Consider the following 26,635-nt stretch of genomic DNA (forward strand, 5'->3'; position numbering starts at 1 on the left):
AAAATGAGGTCATGTGAGTGGGCCTTAATCCAATATAACTGGCATCCTTATGCGAAGAGCAGTTTAAGATGGAGGGAAGACCATGTGATGACAAAGTCAAAATGGGGCCACGTGCAAGCAAGGAGAGAGGCTTCAGAAGGAAACCAATCTTGGACACCTTGAACTTCGACTACTAGCCTCCAGGCTGTGAGGAAATAAAATACCTGTTGCGTAAGCCAGCCAGTTTGTGGTATTTGTTCCGGCAGCCCTAGCAAACTAATACAGAGTCCAGGGAATCAGAACAAGTCATGGTATGGAACTTGAATAATTAATGTCATAGGAATAAAACTTGTCTGATTAATCCTGCTCCACAATAAAGACAGTTATGTCCTGGAGGTACTTCACTATAACCTCCCACCAGGTAAACACAGTAAGTAGTTTTTAGTTCTAAAAGCTTGAGGACATTTTCATTTCACAGAAATATTTCCATATCATGGAACTGAAGCTTTGCTCAGGTAAAAGCCACTCTATAAACTCATTTCATGTTTTAACATTTATTTAGCTTATTCACTAAACATTTAAAAATCATTCACAATTTAGATGATCACTACACTTTTTATTAGAATGGTTGATTTCAGGAGTGGTTGGTTTTTTTTTTACTTTTGTTTTCTGCTCCATACACTTATTACTCCCAAATTTGCATTAATGATTCTGTTGGAAAGAGGTAATTAGTTTTGCTTCTTTTTCATGCTTTGTTTCTGTAACAATCAATCTGAACAAATTTTTAAAACACTAAAGCAGATTACATTCAAGCTTTATATGTATTTCTGGTTACATAATTCCCCATCACTAAACTGACACTATACTCTATATGTGCTATAAAAATTGTTTAAAATAAATTACTTTGACTCAGAAAGAAATATTTGCTGAACATATAGAATATCTGGCATTAGTTTAGAGACTACCAAATTCATATGTAATCTAAAATACTTATTAGAAATGTTCCTAACTCATGCTAATGAATAATTACAATTTTACTAGACATTGCTCATTAGACAATGTGCAAAGAAATATCAGGAAAAAGCAGAAGAACGATATTTCTTAATATTAGTTTTTATGTTAAAAACATTTAACTGTTACTTTAAAAGTTAAAATTTGTAAGTCCACATATTAAAATTTCTAATTAATCTTTAAATCTACAGCTGCTTTTTTAAAGAAATTGCAATTTTTAACTTAACAGATGTTAAATCTGCGGCATTGTTATCAGATTTAAACATTTTTATTCTCTATGTATAAGACATTTCTCATAAGTTTCTCTACTGTTAGTTTAAATTTTTTTTTTGCTGAAATAGTTACCATTTCAATGGTCATTTTACCTTTATGTCTTTGTGTTTTAGTGTCATTTAAAAAAAAAGCGTCCTGTACTCTTAACTTACAGACTTCAAAAATCTATATTAAGAGGGATCAGTGAATAATGATTAAAGTTAAATCCACTACCTAATATAAACAGGAAAAACTAAAGGGTTTTTAAGTGCTAGAAAGGGGGAGTTCATAGGAGTTACGCTAACTAAACATTGGAAACTGGTTTTCCGGATCTAGGACAAAATCCTATATAAAAAAAGCTAATATGCTAATTAGACAGGATAGCGGGATGACCTTCCAGAACGAGCAGGAGCCAGGGGGTGGGACTACGAGGGCTGAGCCCCTCGCACGAATTTCACGCACTGGGCCTCTAGTGAATATATAGGTCTGCACACAATTAGTTAAAATAAAATAAAATAAAATCCCCTGTTCATTTACCAGGAATGTGTCTTCAGTTAAGTCCAGTGAGGAGAGTCTAATTTGCCAGGGTCATGCAGGTTTCTAGGACAGTGTCAACTTCAGCTTATTGTGCTGAAACACAGCAGTAGTTTGATTATCTCCTAGGCAAGCTCTGCTTTCTGTGGGAAATTTTCCTTTGCAATCCCCCTATTCATCTTTCCACCAGAATGAGCACACAGGATAAGCTGCATCCAGAGGTCAGTTCTCCACCACCATCTTGGTCTCAGGTAATCCATTGTGTTTATCCGAGTGGTTTCAATCTGCTTTTGATATTGTGTATGCGGAATGTGCAACTCAGTTAAGGTCATGTTAATAATACACTTGACAAACCCGTTGCACTCTCCCTGGGTTATAGCAAACTTAGACCTGTTGAGCCCAATTCTAGGTGTAAGGTCTGAGAGCTGCTCCAAAAGTACCAAGAGGTAACTGTAAAGATAAAAGAAAAAAAGAATGCTGAAGCCCAGGCAAAGGAGTTTCACGCAGGGAGAGAGTGGTCAACAGTGTAAAATACTGCAGACAAGTACATTGTCTACAGACTCTGACCTCAGTCAGAGCAGTTTCAGAGAACTGGGCTGAGGAAAGTAGAAGGATGCGTTGAAGTGAGAAAATAGAGACTGGAAATACTCAGGACTCTTTCAAAGAAGCGTGGGGGTTGGCTCTGATTTACATTAAGTACTGCCAGGCCCAATCTGGTTTTCCCAGTTCTCTTTATTTGTGGAGCCAAAAATGTCATTCAGTGTTTGAACTGGTTAAGGCGCATTAGAAATCACCGATCAACTTGCTTATTCTATAAATGAGAAGAGAAACCCCGAGAAGTGCAATGAATTTTATTTTTATGGAGATCCTGTGTAATTTTTTAGCCCATGAATTTTATGGAAGATATAAAAACATATTTAAATCTTGAAGAATTTCTGTAAGTTAAAAAAAGGATTAAAAGATTTAAGGGATTCTTAAATTTTCACAGCCAAGGTGTTCGGAGTGGTTAGGTTATAATGATGATTATCATGAGAAGCTTTCCCTTAAAAGTCTTTCCCCTTCTTGGACTATTACTCAGGATACAGTGAATAGATAACACAGTAATAGTAAGGGCAACGGTAATCTTGATCATTTACTGAGCGCTTATGTGCCAACCACCACTTTACAAAACTGTCTGCTCACACCTCTCTATTTAACTGGTAAGAAGAGTGAGATTAACTTGTTCTATATTCAATGAGTTGACTAAAAAGTCTTCTCACGTTGTGGCAAACGCCTTATTGAACTGCCTTGTAGAACCACTCAAGTACAGAAGAGGTCGTAGGCTGGAAATGTAGGTGACACGGGTCACTTCTCTGGGGTGAGACAAACTGCTCCCCTTCCAACACTATCCGTCCATCATCTACCTCTTACACATCCCACATCCACGCCTCATCCCTCCACCCACTCTCCCCCGCTTTCAGAAGGCCCTGCGCAAATGACCAAACCTGAGACGCACGGCGCCCAGAAAACTGCACGGCTCCGTGCCAAGGTCCAGCGCACAGAGCAACCCAGCCATTCTGAACGTGAAGGTGCAGCTTAGGGTTTGAGGTAGTTTGGATCCCCGGGCTTCCGTAAGAGCCGGCGCTTCTACGGTCTCTGGCCCCGCCCTTGGTAACGCGCTGGCGTCTTAGCAACCAGCTGGGAGGCGGGAGCAGAAGGCCCCGGGTGGGCTGCGGCGGCGCGGGGAAGGCGGCTCTCAGGTGGCCTTGCGTTCCCGGCGGCAGGGCCTCTTTGAGACCCTCCGCTGCGGGCACCTTGTAGGACAGAAGAGCCGCCATGCCTCGCCACGCCGAGTCAGCCGCGCCAACAACGGAGGCCCGGGCGACGGCCGAAGCCCCGGCGACGGCCGAGGCCCAGGGGCCGCGCGGCAAAAGCAAGTCCAGCAGCCCTCGACAAATCCCGGTGATCGGGGTGGTGACGGAGGACGAGGACGCTCTGGTAAGGTCCAGTGTACGTGCCTGGGGAGTTGGGGAGGCGTGGAGGGAGTAGATTGAGATCTGGAGGCGGGGACGAGTTGGGGGGCAGCAAGGACGGGAATGGGGGCCCAAGTGGACACGAGGGTATTCCGCGGGACCGAGGTTCCTGTCAACTTCCGGGCATCTATTAGCTGACCCCTCCGAGAACTGCGCAGCTGGCGAGCGGGTCTACCAACCCGCCTGGCAACTTGGGCCACCAGGTCCTCGCGAGCGAGCGTCCCACCCAACTGAGTAGGGTAGGCTTTGCCGCTGTGCCTGCAAAAGTGTGACTACGAAGGGCCTGGGGGAAGGAAACATTCTTAGCAAAGACATGAATTTGAGCACTTGTTTGCACTGTACTTGTGTATGTAGATCCCTTTTATGTAGTGATGTTCTGGATAGAGGCGTATAACTTTCTCCAGTCTTTAAATTTGCTGCTACGGGGGGGGGGGGGGGGGGGGGGGGGCGGGGGGCTGCGGTTGTCAGGAAATTGAGTGAAAAAGAAAAAGAGAGAACTCATGGACATGGACAACTGTGTGGTGACTGCGGCGGGGGGACGGGGGTGGAGGTGGAAGAGGGCATAGAGGGATAAATGATGATGAAAAAAATTAAATTGCTGCTACTAAAACGTACACAGGGAGAAGAGGAAACTGGTGTTAAAATTAGAAATGAAGCATCGTTTTATGTGAAATTTGAAGCTGATTATGGGGTGGGTCAGAGAGGATTGGCAGAGAATAGAATTGATTTTTCTTTTGTTTTTCTCTTTATTTCATTGATTTTTTTATTGAATTCATTGGGGTGACATTAGTTAATAAAATTATATAGGTTTCAGGTGTACAATTCTATAATATATCATCTGTATATTGTATTGTATGTTCACCACCCCAAGTCAAGTCTCTTTCTATCACCATTTCCCCCCACTTTACCCTATTCTACCTCCCCCCACTCCCCTTTCCCTCTGGTAATCACCATACAGTTGTCTGTATCTATGAGTTGTTTGTTTGTTTTTGCCTAATCCCTTCACCTTTTCACCCAGCCTCCAACCCCCTTCCCCTCTAACAGCTATCAGTCTGTTCTCTGTATCTATGAGTCTATTTCTTTTTAAAATATATTTTTTTATTGTTGATATTACAGATATCTCCCATTTCCCCATCCCCCCTCTTCCCAGCCCTTACCCCCCCACCAGTATGAGTCTATTTCTATTGTTTGTTAGTTTATCTTGCTCATTAGATTCTACATGTGAGTGAAATCATATGTCACTTGTAACTGATTTAATTTATTGTGCATATATTTGGTTATGAATTTACTTGTTATAAAAATTAATTCTTTCAAGCTGATCTGTTGAGAAATTTCACTCCAAATGCTCCCTTGGGTCTCCATTGTGGTGGGGGTATTTAGAAATTCCAAGTCGTTTGTTTCATGCTAGGCTTCCATTGCTCCTCCCCAGAGAGCCATGACCAAGCCCTAAAACCTGAATTCCATGGAGGAATCCTGCCCTGCCTCCTCACACTAATGACATGGGGCCACTGTGGGAATCACTGTTGAGACTTTACAAGTCTCGGGCTGCGTAAGGAGCCTTGTCTCCTGTGTCCACAGCCTGAGCCTGGGAGAGTTCCTTGGGAGTAGCCAGTTGACTGGGGACCTCTTCTGCTGTGGGACTAGGGTTGAACTCTCTGAGGATGGCCAGACATTTACACAGCAATCTGCAGGGCAACAGCATTTTTGCATGAGGAGGAACGGGGAATTTACCTAGTCAGTTTTGTGGAAGTGTTTCAGCCACTTTTTTGTGGGCCATGGAAAGAAGAACTGTTGAGGAATAGCAGCCTTCCACTCCCAAGGCTTCAAGGAGGCTCAACACTACCACTGTCCTCCCAGGCACCGGGCAAAACTGGGAAGCGGGTGAATTTTATATCTTACAGTTCTCATTCATTCTTTCTTTACCTGGTGTAAAAGCAGGTGGAAGACCAGGGTATAGGAGACAGGCAAGCATGGGTTAAAAAGAAAAAGAAAAAAGAGGAAATACTTTTAATAGGCCATTGCCAAAACAGTCCACAACATATCAAGTAAAGCAAAACAAGTATACCTGTGTATATGTGTGCACATTTTCTTCCTTCCCCGTTTTCTTTTCCTTTTTTCCTTTTATTACTCTTCTTCCAGGGCCCAGGATTCTCTTCCAAAAAGAAATCAATTTGTATTAATTTAAGTTCCTACCTTGTTAGTAATGTCAAGAGAAAAATTCTGAGATGCGCTACGTTAAATTACATCAGTGAGAGAAAAAGACCGGAGTAGTTAACCAGTTGGCCAGCTGTGGGCTAACTAACAACAGACTGCTCACATTCCTGAAAGCATCTATTTAGCAGACTACTAGACCCTCATATGCCACATATGCATGAACTTTCAAGACTGCTCTTACTGTTGTCAAATGTAGTATTTCCTACTTATAGACTGTGTACCTGTCATAGAACTGCCTCTGCTTCACCTCCCGCCTCCCCATCTGTAGCCAATGTAAATTCTTTCAAAACAACTTATATCTTTCTTCCCCAAACATTAAGTATAAAAGTGCCCATCAAGTCCATGATGGTGGACATGTTTGTCTTTTCTCCCTAGCACTGTTGCCCTTCTATCCTTGGCCCTTCCTTGTTTCATTGTCCCCAGTTTTTCTCCCCAGGACCTGGTCCTTTTTCGGCCCAGTAAATCTTTCTTTTAGAAAAGCTTTCAGCCTCCAAGGTTCTTTTGTTTGTTTGTCTGTTTGTTTGTTTGTTTGTTTAACAACAACTACTTCAGGAGTACTAATGTTTTATAAAGTACTGAAGAAAAAGTATCTACCAAAAGAAATGAAATAGAATAAAAACTTACAGAGCTGGGAGAAATGATCACTCCGATTTTGTTTGTGATTGCTTTTACAAATGAGAACCCTCAGGCCATGAGAAGTTAAGTGCAAGTTACTCAGTTTCTTTACTCAGAGCGGGGCCTAGTGCTCTTTGCCATCATTAGAATGATAACTTTTTAGGTTGGGTAAAGGGGGTGTCTAGCAAGATGCAGGGTAGAGGTAAGGTGGCTAATGGCTGCGAGAATAGTCTTTCAACCCTCATAATAGAGACTGAGAGGGGATAAGGGTCCCAGCGAATTCAGGAGGGCAGAATAAGTGGCCCCTGTGTCAATTAAAAAGAAAAGAAAAGATAACTTTTTATTTTGTTTTTTATTGTGTAAAGTTTTACTTATGTCTCCTTTTTCCCCAGTTGACCCCCTCCCCCATCCCTTCCCAGCTCTAGCAGGCCCTCACGGCCCCAGTGTCTGTGTCCATTGGTTATGCTAATATGCATGCACATAAGTCCTTTGGTTGCTCTCTAACCCCCTCTCCCCTACCATTTGTCTCTAGATCGATCTATTCTTGTTCATCAAATTAACGTTTTAGACCTCTGCCTCAAGCCAGTAGAGGAAAAAACTCTTGGAACTCTAGATATTTTCAAACCATTCCACATTTGCAACTTCCTCCTCTGCCTATGCTTGAGAGACAGTGTACCCTGGCAGCTAAAAATGAGAGTGTGGATCCTACCTTAGTTCATTAAGCCAGCTCCATCCTACACTTGAAATCACAAGTTGTGTGCTCTTTATTTCCTATTTAGTATTTTAATACTGTTCCTCTCATTCTAAAAAATCAGAAACCCGTTAGAGCAGTGCTTCTCAAATTCTAATGTACATTTGGAGCATCTGGGGGTCTTACTAAAATGCAGATTCTGATTCTGCAGATCTGGAGTAGAGCCTCTGGTGTCTGCTTTTCCAACAGGATTTCAGGTGACGCTGAGGCAGGAGAGTAAGGAGCTAAGAAAGTTCCTCGGCAAGGAGGATTTCAGAAACTGAGACAGCTGAACAAACTGGCTGAGCAGTTTACAGCCAGATGCAAGTCACCAGGCGGAAAGCCCCGCGTGCCTAGTATGCTTAGCAATGGGCAACACTAGCGCTGGACCTCGCCCCCACGGCCTTTCCTCCCCTGCATATCGCTGGTTATTCAGTGTGGACCCCCTGACCTTTCCTCCCTAGAGATAATATGTAGGCCTCACTTGCATTTCAGCTCCAAGCTCAGAAGAGCAGCAAAACCAGGTGATAACTAAAGACCCCCTGCCCTGCCCTGGTGCTGACCAATCAGTAGAAAGGGCACACCTGGAAAAGCTGATGAGTATTCTATGGAGAGCTCCCCTAAGACCGCCTCTAAACTGCCAGCCTTCAAAAACCCTCAAAACAAAGTGCGCACTCTCCTTCCCAGGAGCACACCTGCCTTTCCCCTCCCCCACAGGCCTGCATCTCCTAAACAATAAGGGATCCCATGAGACTAGCAACCAGGGGAGCAATGGGCAGTGGCAGCTTGTCAGGGCTCACCCACTGAACCTGTCTCCAAGGCCCCCTTTTCTCTGACTTCCCAGTGAGCCAGGGCCGTCCCACCCACGGTGGCTCATCTCTTTCCTATAACGTTTTTAGAGAGCCAAAGCAGCCCTGCCTAGACTCTCTCCTGCTGCTTCTTCTACCCTTGGTTCTTCCTTGTTTCACTGTTCCCGGCTTTAATAAACCTACTCTCAAAATCACCTGGACTTGTGCTGTGAAATCTTTCCTGCACGAAGTCAAGAACCCACACACTCCCAGCCCACCCTAGGCAGACCCACTCAGGGCCAGCTCCCCCTTCTGGTAACTGCGATTGTGACTAATAGAGAACCCCATTTCCCACTTGGAGCAGCTATGCTTCGTGTGCTATAACTGCAGTATGATATGAGCTGTGCTGCAGAGTTTCACAGCAGTGAACTCGGAGAGCTGTGGGAGATAGTTTCATATGTATCCAGATTATAAAACAAAATAAACAATTACAACAACAAAACAAAATTTCAACCCTCCACCAGCAGGTCAGATGATTTGGTAAAAAACAAGGGGCACCACATTGGGCTTTAAAAGAACTACTTGCTCCCTTCCTTGTCACCACAGTGCCTAAGTCAGGCCTATTAATGTGTCATCCTTCTCGCCAGCCCTTTGGCTTGCTCCTCCTTTCCCCAGTCTATTTTCCATAAACACCACTTTATCACTTTATCTTCTTCCTTCCTCCCTCTGAGTCCCATCCCTCTCTCTTAAAAAAAAAAAAAAATGTGTCTATTGATTTGAGAAAGAGAGGAAGGGGGAGGGAGAGACGGAGAAACATCAATGTGAGAGAGAAGCATTGATGGCAACCGAACCTACAACTTGGGCATGTGCCCTGACAGGTTATAGAATCCAGGACCCTTCAGTCTATGGGACATTGCTCAACTAACAGCCACAACAGTCAGGGCCCACCTCTCTTTCTTTCCGGATTCAACCGTATCTCCTTATTGCTTACTTCATCTACACTAATAAAAGACAAAGATGCTAATTGACCATACCTTTGCTATGCCCTAAGCCACGCCCACCAGCCAATCAGAGCGACTACATGCAAATTAACCCAACCAAGATGGCGGCCGGCAGCCACGGAGCTGAGCAAGCAGGAGGCTTGGTTGCCCGGGCGATGGAGGAAGCCAACCTTTCCGCCTGCCATGAGCCAGAAGTGGCCTTCACTTATGGCAACAAAGTTTCAATTATAGAAGATAAACAAATCCCAGATACCTGCTTCCAGTCAGCCTCCACTGGGAGCTTGGGTGGCTGGGGGTTGTGGCCAGCCTGCAAATAGCCATCAGCCCCTCACCCAGGCTGGCAACACCCTCATGGGGTGAGGGTCCCCGCTGGGGGGCTTAGCCAGCCTGAAAATGGCCCTCAGCCCCTCACCCAGGCTGGCCAGGCACCCCAGCAGGACCCCCCACCCTGAAGGAGCTGTAGCCAGCCTGCAAACAGCCATCAGCCCCTCACCCAGACTGGCCAGGCACCCCAGCGGAACCCCCACCCTGAAGGGGCTATGGCCAGCCTGCAAACAGCCATCAGCCACTCACCCAGGCTGGCCAGGCACCCCAGCAGGACTCCCCCACCCTGAAGGGAGTGTGGCCAGCCTGAAAACGGCCCTCAGCTCCTCACCCAGGCTGGCCAGGCACCCCAGGGGGGACCCCCATCATGAAGGGGCTATGGCCAGCCTGCAAACAGCCATCAGCACCTCACCCAGGCTGGCCAGGCACTCCTATATAATAAAAGGGTAATATGCAAATTGACCCTAACAGCAGAATGACTGGGAATGACTGGTCACTATGACACACACTGACCACCAGGGGGCAGATGCTAAATGCAGGAGCTTCCCCCTGGTGGTCAGTGTGCTCCCACAGGGGGAGCTCTGATCAGCCACAAGCCAGGCTGACGGCTGCCAGTACAGCGGTGTTGGTGGGAGCCTCTCCCGCCTTCTCAGCAGTGCTAAGGATGTCCGACTACAGCTTAGGCCTGCTCCCCGCTGGCAAGTGGATATCCCCCGAGGGCTCCCGGGCTGCCAGAGGGATGTTTGACTGCCAGCTTAGGCCCAATCCCCCAGGGAACGGGCCTAAACCAGCAGGTGGTCATCCCCCGAGGGGTTCTAGACTGCTGGAGGGCACAGGCCAGGTTGAGGGCCCCCCCCTCCCCCAGTGCACAAATTTTTGTTCACCGGGCCTCTAGTCTAATATAATTACATTGATCAAATCTCTTCACCTCTTTAGGCCTATTCCCTTTGCTAGTGTTAAACAAAACTTTCATGGCTGAAGCCTTTCCGAAAGAAAGGGTTTATTGAGCCATATGCTAGCCAGAGAAGCCACAGGTCATTGGGCATGAAGTCTGAACCAGAAGCGGCAGTAGGGCTAGATGGAGGAGACAACACGTCTGTGGTCCTGAGGTTGGCGGGCTCTTTTACACATCACGTAGGGGAAGGAAGATACAAGTTGTTTGGAAACAATTTACATGGGCTAGAGGTAAAGGGGGTGGGGGAGCGTGAAATGAGGCTAGTCCTGGGATCATACATAGTCCGTAGGGAGAAGTGTTTGTTCCTTTGGATTGCTTGGGGGCAACAGCCTGGAAAGTTCATGTGTAAGCAAGAAGCAGAGGCTCCTGGTGGTCAGTGGTGCCTGGCTGTTCTCTTTAGATGATCATGGAAATAGCTACCTGGGAGTTAATTCAGGGTTTCAGTGTAAGCTCAGGAACGTAAGCAGTTTTCTGTTGGTTTTGCCCTGCAGTTGTTAACTGATTAACCTCTCTGTCTCTTTCTCCCACCCTTCTGCCTGCTGTAATTAATTTAGAACAGCTCAGAATTTTCTTCTTGTCACTAAATGTGAGCCAGTACTAGATGAGTATTTCCCCAAACCTGAGGGACCATCACAACCATCTCAGGAGCTTTAAAAACAAAACAGACATTGTACTGTAAAAATGTGCCCTACCTCAGATCTATTCTACAGCATCCCCAGTGTGGAGCCGGGGGCTCTTAAAATGCTCCCTCAAGTGAGTTTAGCCTTAGAACCGCTGAACTAAATGATGTTTAAGGTCTTTGCCTTTCTTAAAGTTCCTCAGCTCGACTTCTCTGTCCTATTTTTAGGGGTTTCCAGTGCATAACTGTGCTTTTTCTGTAACATTTGCTTGGCTTTGTGCTACTTCCCGAGGACAGAAACCTTGTCTGTTGGGCGTTTTCTGTAGTGTTCCCCATTTCCTCCAATATGCACCAGCAATAGCCAGCACAAAACCAGGTACACAGGAGGTGATATGTAATATTTATTTAACGAGTTCCCTTCTCTCTTTGTGAATTTAAATCTTACCCTGTTGGTGGTGGTGTGAGAACAGCACCAGGTGTTAGATCAGACCAGTGGGGTTAGATTGGACCCGGGTTCAGCAACCTGGGTACTTGAGTTCTGGCTAGGAAAGAATTCAGAGTCAAGACTCAAACTATAAGAGAACATTTATTTGTGAAATCACAGAAGTAGAAGTAATCCATAGATGAAATGGGCTTAGGAAAGTAGTTATAGCAGCAAAGGAAGGGCTCTTGCTTAGAAGTGAGGAAGGTCAAGGTGATACACCTGAGGGGACAGGGGGCAGGGAAAGGGAAAGGGGAGGGAATGCTCCTGAGGGGGTGCTGGGTCCTCTGACCTAAGGGTTTTAAGGGTGGAGGTCCCAGGGGAAGGTCTCAATAGAATATTGAGCAGCTTTCCAGGGGTGTCCTTTCAGGGTTGTTAATTTTTTAAATAAAATCATTTTAAGTAAGTAAATTCATTCCAATACTTATTCTGCAGACTTAAAGTTCAAAAATTGTTTTTGAAAGACATTTTTTTAAGGTCAGAATATACGAGTGTAATTGTGAAAGGAAAAGAAAATCTAGACTTAAGAGGCAAAGGAATAATGACCCTGTAAAAATATGGAAATGTATGCATTATAGCTTTAAAAGTCAAAAGTACAATGGTGTTAATACTAAGTGAAATTATGTAAAGCATTTATACATGTAAATAAAAACAGAAAATAATATGTGAAAATACTTAAAACCAGAAAATAACATAGGTTGTATTTAGATGATAGGAATAAGTAGGATTTTTTCCCCTTTTGTATATTTTTTATACCATTATTATATCATCTTTTCAAATGGTTATTTTAAAGTAGAAGTAAGTGTGAAAGGAGGATTGATAAGAGGAAGGAAACAAAGGAGACTGGGATAGCTTAACTCATGTAAGAGGAGTAAGCAATTTTGATATAACATTTGAATTAAAAAGAAAATGTTAAGCAAGGAAGCATTAATCCCCAAGTTAAATATGGCCAAAACTGTATTTAGAACTTGGGGACTTCTGTATTATCACAAATACTTACACTCTGGATCAGAGCACCTCCTGGTTCCTTCCCCACTTACCTACAATGTACTTGCTACTCGAGGCCCAGTGTTTGGTGCTGGGGTTGCCAGAAAACAAGTCTTTGCCCTCAAGTGAACTTTGGGGCAGGGCGTGGTGGGGGATAAACCTGTAGAGTCAGGGGTGTTAATGGAGAGTCACTGAATGATTCAGACTGGTTGTGTTCAGATTTGAGTTTTATTATTTTTGCCATAGAGTGGAGGATGATGTTGAAAATACAAGAGTAGATGGAGGCAGGGAGAACATCAAGAAAGTAATTGAGTGAGAGATGAGAACCAAATAAATCAGTAAGAGGAAATGGGCTCAAGAAATATTAAAGATGTAAAAGCTGTAGAACTTGGAGGTTTCTGTTTTCCAATGTGGATGACAGTGAGAATGCTGGGACCACCGAGAGAGGGAACACCTAGCTCAGAAAGGCGATCTCTACCTCTAGGTTAGAAGTTAGTCTTGTGTGTATCTGCGTAGGCAAACTCAGTGGGTTGTAATGAGATGTGTAATATATATGATGAAGCAAAGCATGGGAGTGCTATTATTCCAGATGCTCTTTTGGGCCTCTTGGAACCAGTGAAACTTAGACATTAATATTATAAGATGATACTAGAATTTAAGAGGTTTGTGTTTTTTTAACTCCAAGATTTATTTTTACTCCTAAAAGGTCTCATCTGCTATTTATTCTTCGCTCACTGTCTCTTTGTCATAGGATATTTTTAAGTTGCCAAGGGATAAATAATATCGTGAAAATACTATGTTTGATGTAACTTCTCGATTTTCATAGAATACTAAGTGTTGTATGTTTTTTAGGGTGCTTTAAAGCCTATGGACCTAAACAGTATCATCAAACTCCTTGAAGAGACTGCTCAAGTAAGCTTTGAGAGAAAATGTTTCTGCTATATCATTTATAAACTGTGATTCCCCTGAAAGGTAACATTTATTCCCCCCAACATAAATCTCATTTCTTTCCTCTTGAAACCATTTCAAATATTCAAGGACTGTTTAAATTTAGTATGAATATAGTTAACCTGGTAAGGAAGATGGAGGAGGAGACTACATTTGGTTTTGTGGAATGGACAAATCCATGGCAAATATAAACAGAAGGAATCATAGGAGTAGAAAAAAGACTCATCTAGCCTCTGTATTTGCTTGTTACCAAGTATGATGTGGGGAGCAAGGACAGAAAAAAGTGTATCATGATGTACTACTGAATTTTTTCTGATTTGAAATCAGGTTAGAGATACATATTCATAATACTCATAGGTATTTTAGTTTGAGAGAAATATTATATAGAATGTAATGGAAATAAAATTATTTTAGATAAAACTCAAAATTGAGAGCTCAGCATTGGGAAAAAGGATAATAAATACATATGCATATATGCTCACACACCTCACTCTCCTGACATTACCCAAGAACTGACTGACTGCCTAAAAGCCAGCACATACTATGAAATTACTACAAGATGAAGATTGCATGCTTTTAGGAAGTGGAAAGTGACAGTGGTAGAGCCAATCAAAACAAAACAATGTCCTGTGATTAATAGACACCAAAATTTAGTCATTGTTTTAACATTTTTTTAGTCTCTGCATTTTATATCAAAGAAAAAATACAATAAAAATAATGACTCCATAAGAATTTATCTTTTGCTGGCTATGTTTGTTGTGAAAGTTATTTTTAATTGTAAATATATGTGCATTTTTATAAGGAGAAAATTCAACTACATATAGCTCCTACTAGTTGTTATTAAGTATAGACAAAAAAAAACGGGGGGGCGGTATAAAAAATGCCACAGCCTCTTACAAACAATTTAAAGATGAAAAGGATAGAAGTGATTCAGTCATGAAAAGATATCACTGTATAGGGTTTTGTTTTGTTTCGTTTTAATTGGCTGAAGCTATTTGGTTTGTACCAGTACACTGGGAATATTTTAGATTACAATTTCTGGAGTCAAGTTGCCAAATTTGACTCCTAACACCACCACTTACTATCTGTCTGATTTTGGACAAATTGCTTAATGTTTCAGTTTGAGGTTTTTATTCTGGAAAAGAGGAATAATAACAGTATTTTCCTAATGGGGTTGATTTGAAGATTGGCATGTATGTATGATTCCTAAATGGTCCCTGGCACAGAAAAATGCTCAACATGCTTCCAATGTTGTTACTATTATTTCTGGAAACAATTACTGCTCTTGTAGTAATCTAGTTTTAATTTTCAATTTCCTAATCAAATTTCCTAATCTTATTTTTACCTTCATGTTTCAGAAAACATTTTATCATCCTTATATTATAGTACAGTAATTGAATTATAATTTTAATGGACAATTTCTTGATAATTTTAATGTCTACTTTCTTTTTATATTAATAAAAAAATTATATCATACCAGTTTTAATAGCATAAAAGAACTAAAACAGATCATTTGTTTTAGGATGATTTAGAAGAAAAACAACTTAAATCTGTCAAGACATTGGTGCAGTATTATCAGAATGGATTTGTATCCTTTACTTATATATGGATGCTTATTTTATTTATCCCGAAATGGGAGAATTTTAATTAGAAAATGTATTCATTTCCTATTGCTACTGTAAGTTACCACAGAGTACCTTAAAACAACATAAAATTTTTGTCTTATACTTCTGGAGGTCAGAAATCCAAAATCTGCTTCACTGAGCTAAAGGGAAGGTGTTCCTTTTGAAGGCTCTGAGGACAACTCATTTCCTTGCCTCTCCGGCTTCTAGAGGTGGCCTGCATTCCTCAGCCACTGGCCCCTTCCTCAAAGTATCATCACTCTCGCCTCTGCTTCTGTCATGGCATTTCCTTCTCTGGTACTCCGCTGCCTCTCTCTTTCCCTTATAAGGACCCTGTGATTACATTGGTCTATCTGGATAATCTAGGGCAGTGGTCGGCAAACTCATTAGTCAACAGAGCCAAATATCAACAGTATTTCTTCAAAATAGACTTGCCCAGGCCGAAAACCAACCTCTGCGCATGGGCCACGAAGTTTCAACTGCACTGTACGTGCGCGCCCGCACGTGGTATTTTGTGGAAGAGCCACATTCAAGGGGCCAGAAAGCCGCATGTGGCTCGAGAGCCGCAGTTTGCTGACCACGGATCTAGGGTAACTTTCTCATCTCAAGATTTTTAACTTAATCACTGAAAAGTCCCTTTGCCACGTAAGGTAACTTCACAAGTTCTGGGCATTTGGACAGGCCATTCTGTCTACACAGAAAATAGCTAACATTTTGGTTTTTTTTACAAAATTATATTTTTCATTTATCAGAAAATGAAATGTATAATTGAAAACAGTACAATGCAGTTAATTTGGCGTAGATAATGGCAGTTCTAAAGACACAAAGAGACAGTGGATAAGGTTAGGAGGGCCACGTAATCTTATTTCTACCAATTTACTTGAGTACTTCTACTGTTAATAAGCTTATCATATTATAGGCATAATAGCACCTCATGAAAGTTGTTAGGAAGACTAGATGAGAAAACATGCAAGTGCTTGATAATCTGCAAAATATTACATAAACATAAGATAGTATCCTCACTAAATATACCACCCTGATCAGAATATGTGGAAACTCCTGTGTCTCAAAACTCCTGCTTAAGAACTAATTTGTTGTTGGGTAGCTGTTGTTGTTTTAATCTTTGCATAATATAATAATTTTGCCACAGGAAACTCTCACTTTCTGTAGTCATCTTGCTACAAAATCTATGAGATTTGTTTATGTACCAGTTGGGGTAATATAAAAGGTGCTTTTACCTGAAGATCTATAGGTGGTACATTTTGCTTTCATACTAGTTTTAAATGAAATAAGATCTCAACCAATTTAAATCTTAAAACAAGAGAATGCATCTCAATAATATTAATAAAGTGATGCAGAAAAGTAAGATAGGTTTGTGTTTCTTATTCTGGAGCAATTAATGTTTACTGTGAGTGGGTGGAGATGCCTTCATGATTTTAAATATGATTAAGCCATTAAGTTAATTTGTTTCAACTAAATCCGTAGGGTAGTAGGTGGTAATCAAATTCTAAAGGTGTCATGAGAGGAGAAAAAATATTTTGAGTAAAGGGTCACTGAGACAAAACTTAAATAATATTTCCTTAAAAATATGGTTCTAAGTTTTCCTCTTTAACCCTTCAAGTTAGTATAATTAAAATAGTGTCGCCCAGCCAGTGTTGCTGAGTGGCTGAGCATTGACCTAGGAACCAAGAGATCATGGTTCGATTCCCAGTTAGGGCACATGCTCGGGTTGGGAGCTTGATCCCCCGTTGGGGGCATGCAGGAGGCAGCCAATCAAAGATGTTTCTCTCTCATTGATGTTTCTATCTCTCTATCCCTCTCTCTTCATCTCTCTAAAAAAAGAAAAATATCAAAAAAACATATATTTTTTTAAATGTCAACCATATTTAACATTATAGGAATTCTATAGATTTTCTTGACACAAGTGTTATAAAGAATATGTTCATAAATATAAATATATGAATCTTAATTTTATTTCTTAACTAAAAATACTAAAGCCCCTAAGGGATTTGGCACAGATATTTAAAATTCTGAATCTGTGTGCAGGAAAAATTGAAAACCAGCCTCCTTTTCTAGAACCTGCCTATAATATCATAAAATTATGTGGGTAAGTTGTTTTCCTTTAACTTTACTTTATATTAGCGTGCAGCATTTTATTATGTTTTATTTTGCATTATAAAAAATATTATGCATTATGTTAGCATAGTGATGCATAACTCAGAAAACTTCACTTGATCACTTACCAGCAGTTGGTATTTCAAAGGTAGTCAATTTTATTGTAGTCTGAGATCGCTTGCCACAAGAGATTAAACTGCAAATATATTTAAAAAAATTTTCATAATAACTTGCTCTCACAGTAATGATAAATCTGAGATGAAACCAACAAATTGTAATATCTTTAGAGAATCCTTGAGACACTTTATGGACAGTGCTTAATAGTTTTAGTCTAGTTTTCTTCTCTCTTTAGAAAATTTGACTCTCAAAGATGTATTAGGTTCTGATTCATGTTTAATTGATTTTCCAAATTTGAATAAAGAATAAAATGTCAACAATTATTTTTGATATATGTTTTTAATGTAATTAGAGGTCAGAATTATAAAATTAATCTGCGCAATCCTCTGTGCTGTTGTTTCTCCAACCATTTCGGGGAACTAGGGATATTTTCTGCTTCCTTTCTGCCACATATTGGCTAATCAAGATACACATTAAAATATCTGTTTTTAGTTTTCAATAAAATATAGTAGAGGAGATTTCTTAAAGTAGAAACAAACCTTCCTGGCAATTTAACCTTTCAAACTTTCCTACCAATTTAGCTTTTTAAATACTGTGTTTCTTTTAATATGCAAATATGATATTAGTGAGACTGTATACCTAGTAGGTTTTAACTCACATTTTTAGATTTAGCAGCAATAATATTTAAATTTTTATAATTACATTTACTTTTTTGATATCTGAACAAAATAATCAAAAATAATTTATTGAATGCCTTTGTCATGCCTTCCTTTTTAATAGAGACCATGAAAAATAAAGACCTAAAGAATCACTCTGGTGCTTTCAAGGAACTTTAATGTAAATTGACAATTATGATATTGATGTGAAATCATATATATAAAATGTTTTCAAATTTTGAAGCTGTGCAAGTCCTAGAAAACCAGGTTCATAAGGATGACTTTCAACATCAGTGCCCCTACAGAGCTCCATCAAGGACTTGTTCTCTATGAGAGCTATGACTAAGTGTTTCATTATGTAATATGATAAATCTTTTTATTTACACTCTTTACTTTCCTTCATATTTCATAATTGTTCTTATTCTTTTATTTTCCCCCCTACTTTGCTAATTTCTGCTATTGTCCTGCATTTCTCCACACCTCATCCTCACTTGATTCACTTTTCAAGATATTTTTGGGAGATAAAAACATTGAAAATAAAATACAGCCTTTCTGTTTTGGCCTATGAGTAGTATGCTTTTCTTATTGCATCAGAACTATAATGCTGGCCCTAGCTGGTTTGGCTCAGTGGATAGAGCATCGGCCTGCGGCCTGAAGAGTCCCGGGTTTGATTCCAGTCAAGGGCACATGCCTGGGTTGCAGGCTCTGTCCCCAGTAGGGGGCGTGCAGGAAGCAGCCGATCAATGATTCCCTCTCATCATTGAAGTTTCTATCTCTCTCCCTCTCCCTTCCTCTCTGAAATCAATAAAAATATTTTTTTTTTAAAAAAGAACTATAATGCTTATCTTTTTTCATACACTTTTTGGTGGAAAACTCTTCTGATGCTTTAACTTTTAGGTTGTTTCCTTTGGTAGCAAAGGAAAAAGTTTGAAGGATGAGTATAACTAATTTTTAGAGTTTAATATGTTATTTGTTGCAAATGAAAAATTTTGACCAACACTTGAAAGAAACTTCTGTGGCATTTATAAAATTTTCCTTTTCATAGTTTGCCCTTGAAATATCTTTCAATTCCAATTGGTGCATATATATATAAATCTCCACATGTGATATTTCTAAATGCTGTTTTTCAACTACTTGGTTAATTTTTCTTGAAAAGTATTACTTAATACTCCTATATATAGTACATATAAGATATAATATATGTATTATATTTTAAACAAATAGTATAGGAGCTTCAAATTTTAAATTCATAAAGTGCCAACGTAGTTTTTCCTTTGTGTTTAAGAACTTTTATATCTCCTTTGACATTTAGACAAATGACCTAGGTTCTACTGCCTTATCTTTTATAATTTCTAAATAAATATTTTTCAAATAACTTTGATTATAGTAATTGTGAAATGTAATCCTAATATAATTAATATTTTTTAACTTTAATTTCTTAGTGTCTCACAAAATATATCTGTTATTTTGTGGACAGTAACTGATCCAGTTAATAAGGGAAAGGTCATTGCCATTTAAGAACAAATAGACCATTGATCTATTAACTAGTTTCAGAAACTTCCGAAAAAGCCCTTGAACAGCTTTTAAGTCACAGGTAAGCCCGGATCTGTGATTTGTATCAGATTATCCTAATTTTGATGGAAGTACACCTATAATCACTTATTATTTTGCCTCCAAAGAGAAAGAGGATTTTTAAGGGTTTGTTTTTTTTTTGATGCAGTATTGCAAGATGGCTTTCTTAACCCTCACCTTTGTCCACCTCTCTTCACTTTTATAAGTCTACTTTATTTTATTTATTATTGTTCAGTTAGTTAGAAACACACAAAAAATGTTTTTGATAGTCATCAATTCCCCAGGGCTAAAGAATAGAATATTATTCTCATTTTATTCTTTAGAAAAGAAAATTTTCCCTGCTTTCCCAGTGATGCTTCAGTTAAGGACTTTATGAAACATAACTTGTACATTCTTTATTCTTATTGAAGCTTGCCATTCTTGAAAAAGAAAGGATCAGATGAAATAACATATGCTGAAGATACTGCTAAATCAATTGCGCTTCTGGGTAAGTTAAGATTTTTTTAAGATAGAGGATTATAATATATCAGGCCTGATTGATAAGAAAGAAATGTCTCTTTCACTAAATTTGACTAAGAGTCCTTCTCCAAATCTAGGCTATTTTCTTGTTTTCTGGTTGAAAATTTATCATAGTGTGCTTGGTGATCATTTTTGTATTGTTTTCCCCTTGAGTCTTTTATGATACCAACAAAACTCTGTGTTCCTTAAATATAAGAACTGGCAGATACTTCTGTGTACTTATTTGTCTTGATTTTATTTAGTGCAATTAAATATTTGTTAACTTTTTTTTGTAAATTAGAAATATGTGTCCCTCTCAGTAATTCCAAAAATGTTTTCAACTTTGCCCTCTAATAATTCCTAGAATCATTAAAAGCCAAATTGTTCAGTAAACAACCTAATCATAAAATGGTGGAACATTAAGAACTTGAGCATAATATACATAAACATGAAGGTACCTGCATTTTCTATTCAAAATATGAAAAACATAAAACAGCAGGCTTTGCTTTTTGGTTATTGCTTGATTTTCTAAAGAAAGAAAATAATTTTCTGGGAAATGAAATCAGTGAAACACTAGCTCCTTGATTCAGCCCTTGAGTACATGACAGCATGTTCCCAAAACAATTCCTACATTAAATTTATGCTTATTAATTTAGGTCCTTGTTTGTATAAGGGAACCAAAAGGTACAGAATTGGCCCAACAAATGAAAAATAGATACTTACTGAACTGTTATGTTCCCGGTATTATATTCCATACTGAAAGATGACTCAACTGGAATAAGTAAAAAGAATTTTTAATTTTTAACATAGACACTAACACTTTTAGGTCTAAATATGTTTCATGGTTCCTAATTGTAGATATCTTGTGAAATATTATTATGGTCTAGAGTAGGTGAAACATCAAGAAAATTAGGATACACACGAGGAATTAGATAAGGTGACCTTAAGGAGCAGGTGGGCTGAAAACTAATGGGAAACTTGAATGGTGAATCTCTACCATCAGTGGAAATTTACAATAGGAAGCCAACCCAAAAGAAGACATGGTATAACAGATAAAAAGCATAAGTTTGGTTGATAAGATTTAAAAAAATGTCGCTATTGCCCTTATTATTTTTAAATGTTGCCTCCAAGAGTGTTGGCAGACATTTATATGATAAATACAAGGCCCATTTCTTACTGTGTCAGTTTGCACTTTGCTGGATGATTGCCCACCTACCAAACACACTCCTGTCGCACTTGAGGGCAATATGAACGCAGTTTAAAATGGGCTCTCTTTATATTGTTCTTTAGATTCCACATATAAATGAAATCATATGGTACTTATCTTTCTCTGGCTTACTTCACTTAGCATATTATTCTCCAGGTCCATCCATGCTGTTGAAAATGGTAAGATTTCATTCTTTTTTCTGACTGAGTAGTATTGTGTAAATATACCATGGCTTTTTATCTACTCATTTACTGATGAGCACTTGGGCTGCTTCCAAATCTTGGCTATTGTAAATAATACTGTATTGAGTTTCTGATGAGATATTTTTAAAAAACATATTGCTAACACTTTATGCTTAAATTTGCAAATAAACTATAACAGTGTTATTAAATAGTATTCATTTATCTTTCTGGCAGGTAACTTAATGAAAATACCAAATTCTGAATTGAGGGTACAAATTTGTAAGTGTATTGTTGACTTTTATCATACAGAACCATCAAAGAAGCATATTACAGGTGAAGTTTTCAATGGTCTTTCAGTAATAACATCCTATCCTATATAATAAAGAGCTAATATGCAAATGGTCATCACACCCTCATGCCGTCACACCGTAATGGCTTAGACACTCAACACTGGGGAAAGAGGATTGGGGACCAGCTGGGCACAAATGAGCTCGCGAGAGAGGAATGGGGATCAGCCAGGCTGCGGCCCGGGAGAGGGACAAGTCGCCCGCCCCACGGTCCCGGGCGCATGTGGCTGCGGCCCCGGCGAAGCTGCCTGCCCATGGTTCCCTGTGGCTGTGGCCAGCCTGGGTGAAGCCAGCCCAGGTCCTGGGTACCTGTGACCGGCCAGAGAAGGGAATCCTGGGTCTCAGGGGCAGGGCGAGGCAGAGGCGGTTAGGCGAGATCAGGCCAGCAGGGGAGCAGTCAGGGGCAATCAGGCAGGCAGGCGAGAGGTTAGGAGCCAGTGGTCCTGGATTGCGAAAGGCAGTCAGACATCCCCTGAGGGGATCCCAGATTGGAGAGGGTGCAGGCCACGCTGAGGGACACACCTCCTGTGCACGAATTTTGTGCACCAGGCCTCTAGTCCTATATAAAAGGCTAATATGCAAATCAACCAAACGGTGGATTGACCAGTTGCTATGACATGCATTGACCACCAGAGGGCAGATGCTCAACACAGGAGCTGCCCCCTGGTGATCAGTGTGCTCCCACAGGGGGAGCACAGCTCAGTCAGAAGCCAGGCTCACTGCTGGTGAATGCAGCTGCGGTGGCGGGAGCCTCTCCAGCCTCTGTGGCAGCACTAGGGATGTCTGACTGACTGTTAGGCGACATTCCCCGAGGGCTCCCAGACTACAAGAGGGTGCAGGCTGAGCTGAGGAACCCCCCAAGTGCCTGAATTTCGTGTCTTTATAAAACAGAATATTCTGTCCCATTTCTCTTTGAAACTGGGAAGAGAGGTGGGATCATAAATGCAGCATATCAAAAAAAAATTTTTTTGGTAGTCTCAAGCTCTTTGGTCATTTTAAATTAAAAATTGTATACATTTTTTTAAATTTTAGATTTGCATGATATTTTTATTTTGATGCTAAATATTTATGATGTAATTTTTAAAGTCATACCCAAATTAGTGTAATTATAATTATTAGTTAATGTTAATTAATAGTGTTGCTAATACTATTTATTCTTTTCTAATTGTGTGAATCACACTGAATTGGGTGATATTAAGCAAAATGCACTGGCACTGTGGAGGATATCATGTCATAGTTTCTATAATTTATAATCAATCTAGGAAGGGAGAGAATATATAAATTATATTTTTTAAGTTACATGTTTCTTAAGATAAGTGGAAATAAGATGCCATGGTAGAAAACAAAGATTACTTCTATAACTAGGGGAAAATGGGAAGACATCTGAAGTAAAGAAATGAATAAAAATATTTTTAAATGCCAGATTTGCACTATTGATGAGACAGACAAGTGGAAGTGTTTGGTAGATAGTAGACATTAGATACTAAAAGAAGAGACCAGAAATACAGGTTTGGATTTTATACAGAGATGAAATTGAAGCCATCAGAATGGTTGAGTTTGCCAAAAGCAAGGGAACAAGAATAACATCATGGAGAGTGTCCCTACTGAACTTTGGGGGAAAAAATGATTCAAAGAAATTGGCAGTGAAAGGAGGTTTAAAGAGAGGAAGAGAATCTAAAGATAGGCATGTCTTGAGTGCCAATGAATGAATGTTTGATGAAGGAAGAAATGGTCTCAGTGGCCAATCCTGCAGAGGCTTCTGTAATTGAGGAATGAAAAGGCCAATGTGATATCTGGAAAGTTGTGGTTAATCTTTGTCAGGTTATTACCATAAAGTGGTCAGAGCAGGTATAGGATTAAAGAGCATTCTGAAAGTGGAGGCAATGGGAGTGAATGTAGACAGACTTATATTTTAAGATCAGAAGAAGAAGGAAGATGGCTAACAGCCTAACTGGTAGCAAGATCAAAGAAAAACATGTTGTTTTTAATTTGTCTAAAAATGAAGTTTGTAGGCCTAGGAACAAGAAGCTAGTATGTGGGAGATGGGAGGGTGAAAATCCCAAAGTAAGCATAAGAGGATGGAATTAAGAGCAAAAGCTTAGGGTTAAGCTTGGTAAAATAGAGGCACTCTTCTTTCAGATAGAAAGGGACGTGAATGAGATACGACAGAGGAGTGAAGGTGCCGAGAAGTGAGCTTGACCTTACTTTGATCAGGCTCTGAAAATTAGGAGCCATCGACCAGGCTCTCGCTAATTGTTTCACAGTTGATTTTAAGTGATGGGCACAGCTGGACATCTGCGGTCACAGCTGAAAAGTCCTCAGTAGAGCAATTGTAAGAGACACAGCCCAGGAGATAGGAATCAAGGCCTTAATATTCCTATGCCTTTTTATAGAATTGTAAACTCAACAGAAAAAGATACAGTGATATAAAGTATACATTTTGGTCTGTACCTACCACAGAGCATTATGCAAGTAAAAATTATATGTGACAAGGGGAAAAGCTTACTATAAAATGTTTAGTGGCTGCAGTAGAATATACAATTCTGCATATATGTAGTATATTGCTAAAGTAATATGCATACATTAAAGTGTCAGCAGAAAATATACCAAAGTGTTACTATTGTTATCTCTAGACGGTGAAATTACAGGCAATTTTTGTTTTCCTCTTCGTACTTTTTAAGTGCCGAACCCATCACAGGAGGGGACGGCCTTGAACAGGGTCAGACCTCAAATTCAGAAAGATAAGACAGACTGAGAGACATCTCAGAACTATGGCAAGAAATCTAGTTGGTCTCAAAAGTCAAGAAGTCAGGGAGGTGGGTGAGTTATATCACTGAGAGAGAAAATAGCTGCATCTCAGGTGAGCAAACATGCAATGATGTTCATTTAATCTCATTACATGTAGTTGGGCAGGCACCTGTGTAATTATGTCAAAAGGAGAGGTAGTATTTCCCATGAAAGCTAAGGAAGAAGGAAATTCTTGTGGGACATACCGCCAAGAATCAAACTTCCCTAACATACCATTCACTAGCATCTATTAGAACAGCATTACCTCTTATTTCATTGCCAACATCACATAATTGCTTGTTCTGGAAAGCACTGAAGTAATGTGTTGACTTGAACAGTGAAAACATTCAGGGTCTGTAATCATGACATTTTTCTTTATGGAAAGACATATCTACTGACAAATAAAAAATATTGTTCCTTTTCAGAATTTAAGATGTGCCCCCAAATTTGTGGGATCAGCAAACTATGGACCACAGGCCAAAAGAGCCCACAATAAATAAAGTTTTATTGGAACACAGCCATGCCCACTTATTTTTATATTGTTTATGCCTGTTTTTATGGTATGGTAGCAGAGTTGAGTATTTGCAACAGAAACCTTGTGACCCACAAGGTCTAAAATTGCTGGCCCTTTATAGAAAAAGTTTGCCTGTCCCTCTGCTAACCATTTTAACAAGCCATACACTTTTTAAACATTTTATTGTTATTGTTGTTGTTTATTGATAAATTACTCATTCCTTTGTCTTAACGTAGATGATACTATGTGAAATAACTGCACATATTTATTAACTAATTGTTGTTAGGTTACCAGCAAGCTAGCTCAGCATATAAGATTCAAATGGCTGAAGTCGGAGGATTGGCAAAAACAATGGTTCAGTCATTGGCCTTGCTTGAAAATCAACTTGTTGAGAAACTTTGGGTACTTAAAGCTCTGCAACATCTCTCAACTTCTGGTTTGTATGTTATTAAATATGAACACTTCATTCCCCACTAATTTTGTTTCTATTTAATGTCAAGACTGTAACATAAATTAATTTTATTTAAATTTGTTTTCAGAAGTTAATTGTACTTTAATGATGAAAGCATATGCAGCCAGTGGCATCTGTGCTCACCTCAATGACCCAGATCCCTCTGGGCAGCTTCTGTTTCGCTCATCAGAAATACTTTGGAACTTACTAGAAAAATCGTCAAAAGAAGAAATCATAAAACAACTTAGTAACCTGAAGTGTTTGCTGTAAGTATATGTGGTTAACTAGGAACGTTTTTTAACCTTGTGACATAACTAACATTTTTGTTTGCATTTGTGTTTCATTGGGCTTTGATTCATGTAATGGCTATGTTTCAGGACATCTCTTTTGTGCCGTTGTATAAATGCATCTGCACATAACAAGCCCCCTTTTTTTCTACGTGGAAGGGATTTAAAGTAGCTTGTTAACAAAACTAAATTATGTCTTTGAATATGTATAAAGTAAAATTAGACATTTAAAAGAACTATTTTGCTTGTTCATTCAATAAATGTATTTTTGAATACTAGAAATCTAGTTGGTCTCAAAAGTTTATTCTAACTACTGAATAAACATTAGCAAAAATAAGAGTAAGCCTGTGAGTTACTCATTCATTTATTTATTAAGTAACTATTGTTTGCTCTGTGCCAAGTTCAGTAGTAGGCCATAGAAAGACAATTGAAAACAATACAGACAGGGTCTCTGCTCTCCTGGAATTTGTTATGTTAGGAGAGACAGACAATTAAATAGGTAACTAATTGCGAGCCTACTAAATGCTGTGGAAGACATTATTGTAAGGTGCCACGTGTTTTCCAGGAGAGGGTGAACCAGTACATTTTTGTTTGCAAGTGACTGAACATTCGACCCAACTGATTGAAGCAATTATAAGAAATTTATGAGCTATTGTAACTACAAAGTCAAGGGTAAAACTGGTTTCATGTGCAGCTGTATTCAAAGTCTCTAGACTCACAGCATCATAACCCCAAATCACACAGGAAAGAAAGTGTGCTCTTCTGAAAGCACAAAGAAAATTCTTTGAATTGAGTCCCTGTGGGCCCTGAGCATTCAGTGTTGGCCATAT

At 39.7% G+C, this 26,635-nt stretch overlaps 1 protein-coding gene across 3 annotated transcripts in view; it reads left to right on the forward strand.

Annotated features, from left to right (window-relative positions):
- Positions 1–3,477: 3,477 nt before the first annotated feature.
- Positions 3,478–26,635, forward strand: part of CFAP69 (cilia and flagella associated protein 69) — a 60,711-nt gene continuing 37,553 nt past the window's right edge. For 2 of the 3 annotated variants that reach the window (XM_070424211.1, XM_070424213.1), the window contains exons 1-8: positions 3,478–3,753; positions 13,355–13,414; positions 14,973–15,038; positions 17,070–17,179; positions 19,943–20,019; positions 21,654–21,752; positions 25,354–25,503; positions 25,607–25,784. In XM_070424211.1, coding sequence (XP_070280312.1) covers positions 3,592–3,753; positions 13,355–13,414; positions 14,973–15,038; positions 17,070–17,179; positions 19,943–20,019; positions 21,654–21,752; positions 25,354–25,503; positions 25,607–25,784 — 902 coding nt within the window. In that variant the 5' untranslated portion in view covers positions 3,478–3,591. The remainder of the gene's footprint in view (positions 3,754–13,354; positions 13,415–14,972; positions 15,039–17,069; positions 17,180–19,942; positions 20,020–21,653; positions 21,753–25,353; positions 25,504–25,606; positions 25,785–26,635) is intronic. The other variant, XM_070424212.1, reaches the window with a different exon arrangement.

Source organism: Myotis yumanensis, unplaced genomic scaffold (genome assembly GCF_028538775.1).
Source record: "Myotis yumanensis isolate MYYU_CA2020_CCGP unplaced genomic scaffold, mMyoYum1.0.hap1 SCAF_9, whole genome shotgun sequence".
NCBI lineage: Eukaryota > Metazoa > Chordata > Mammalia > Chiroptera > Vespertilionidae > Myotis > Myotis yumanensis.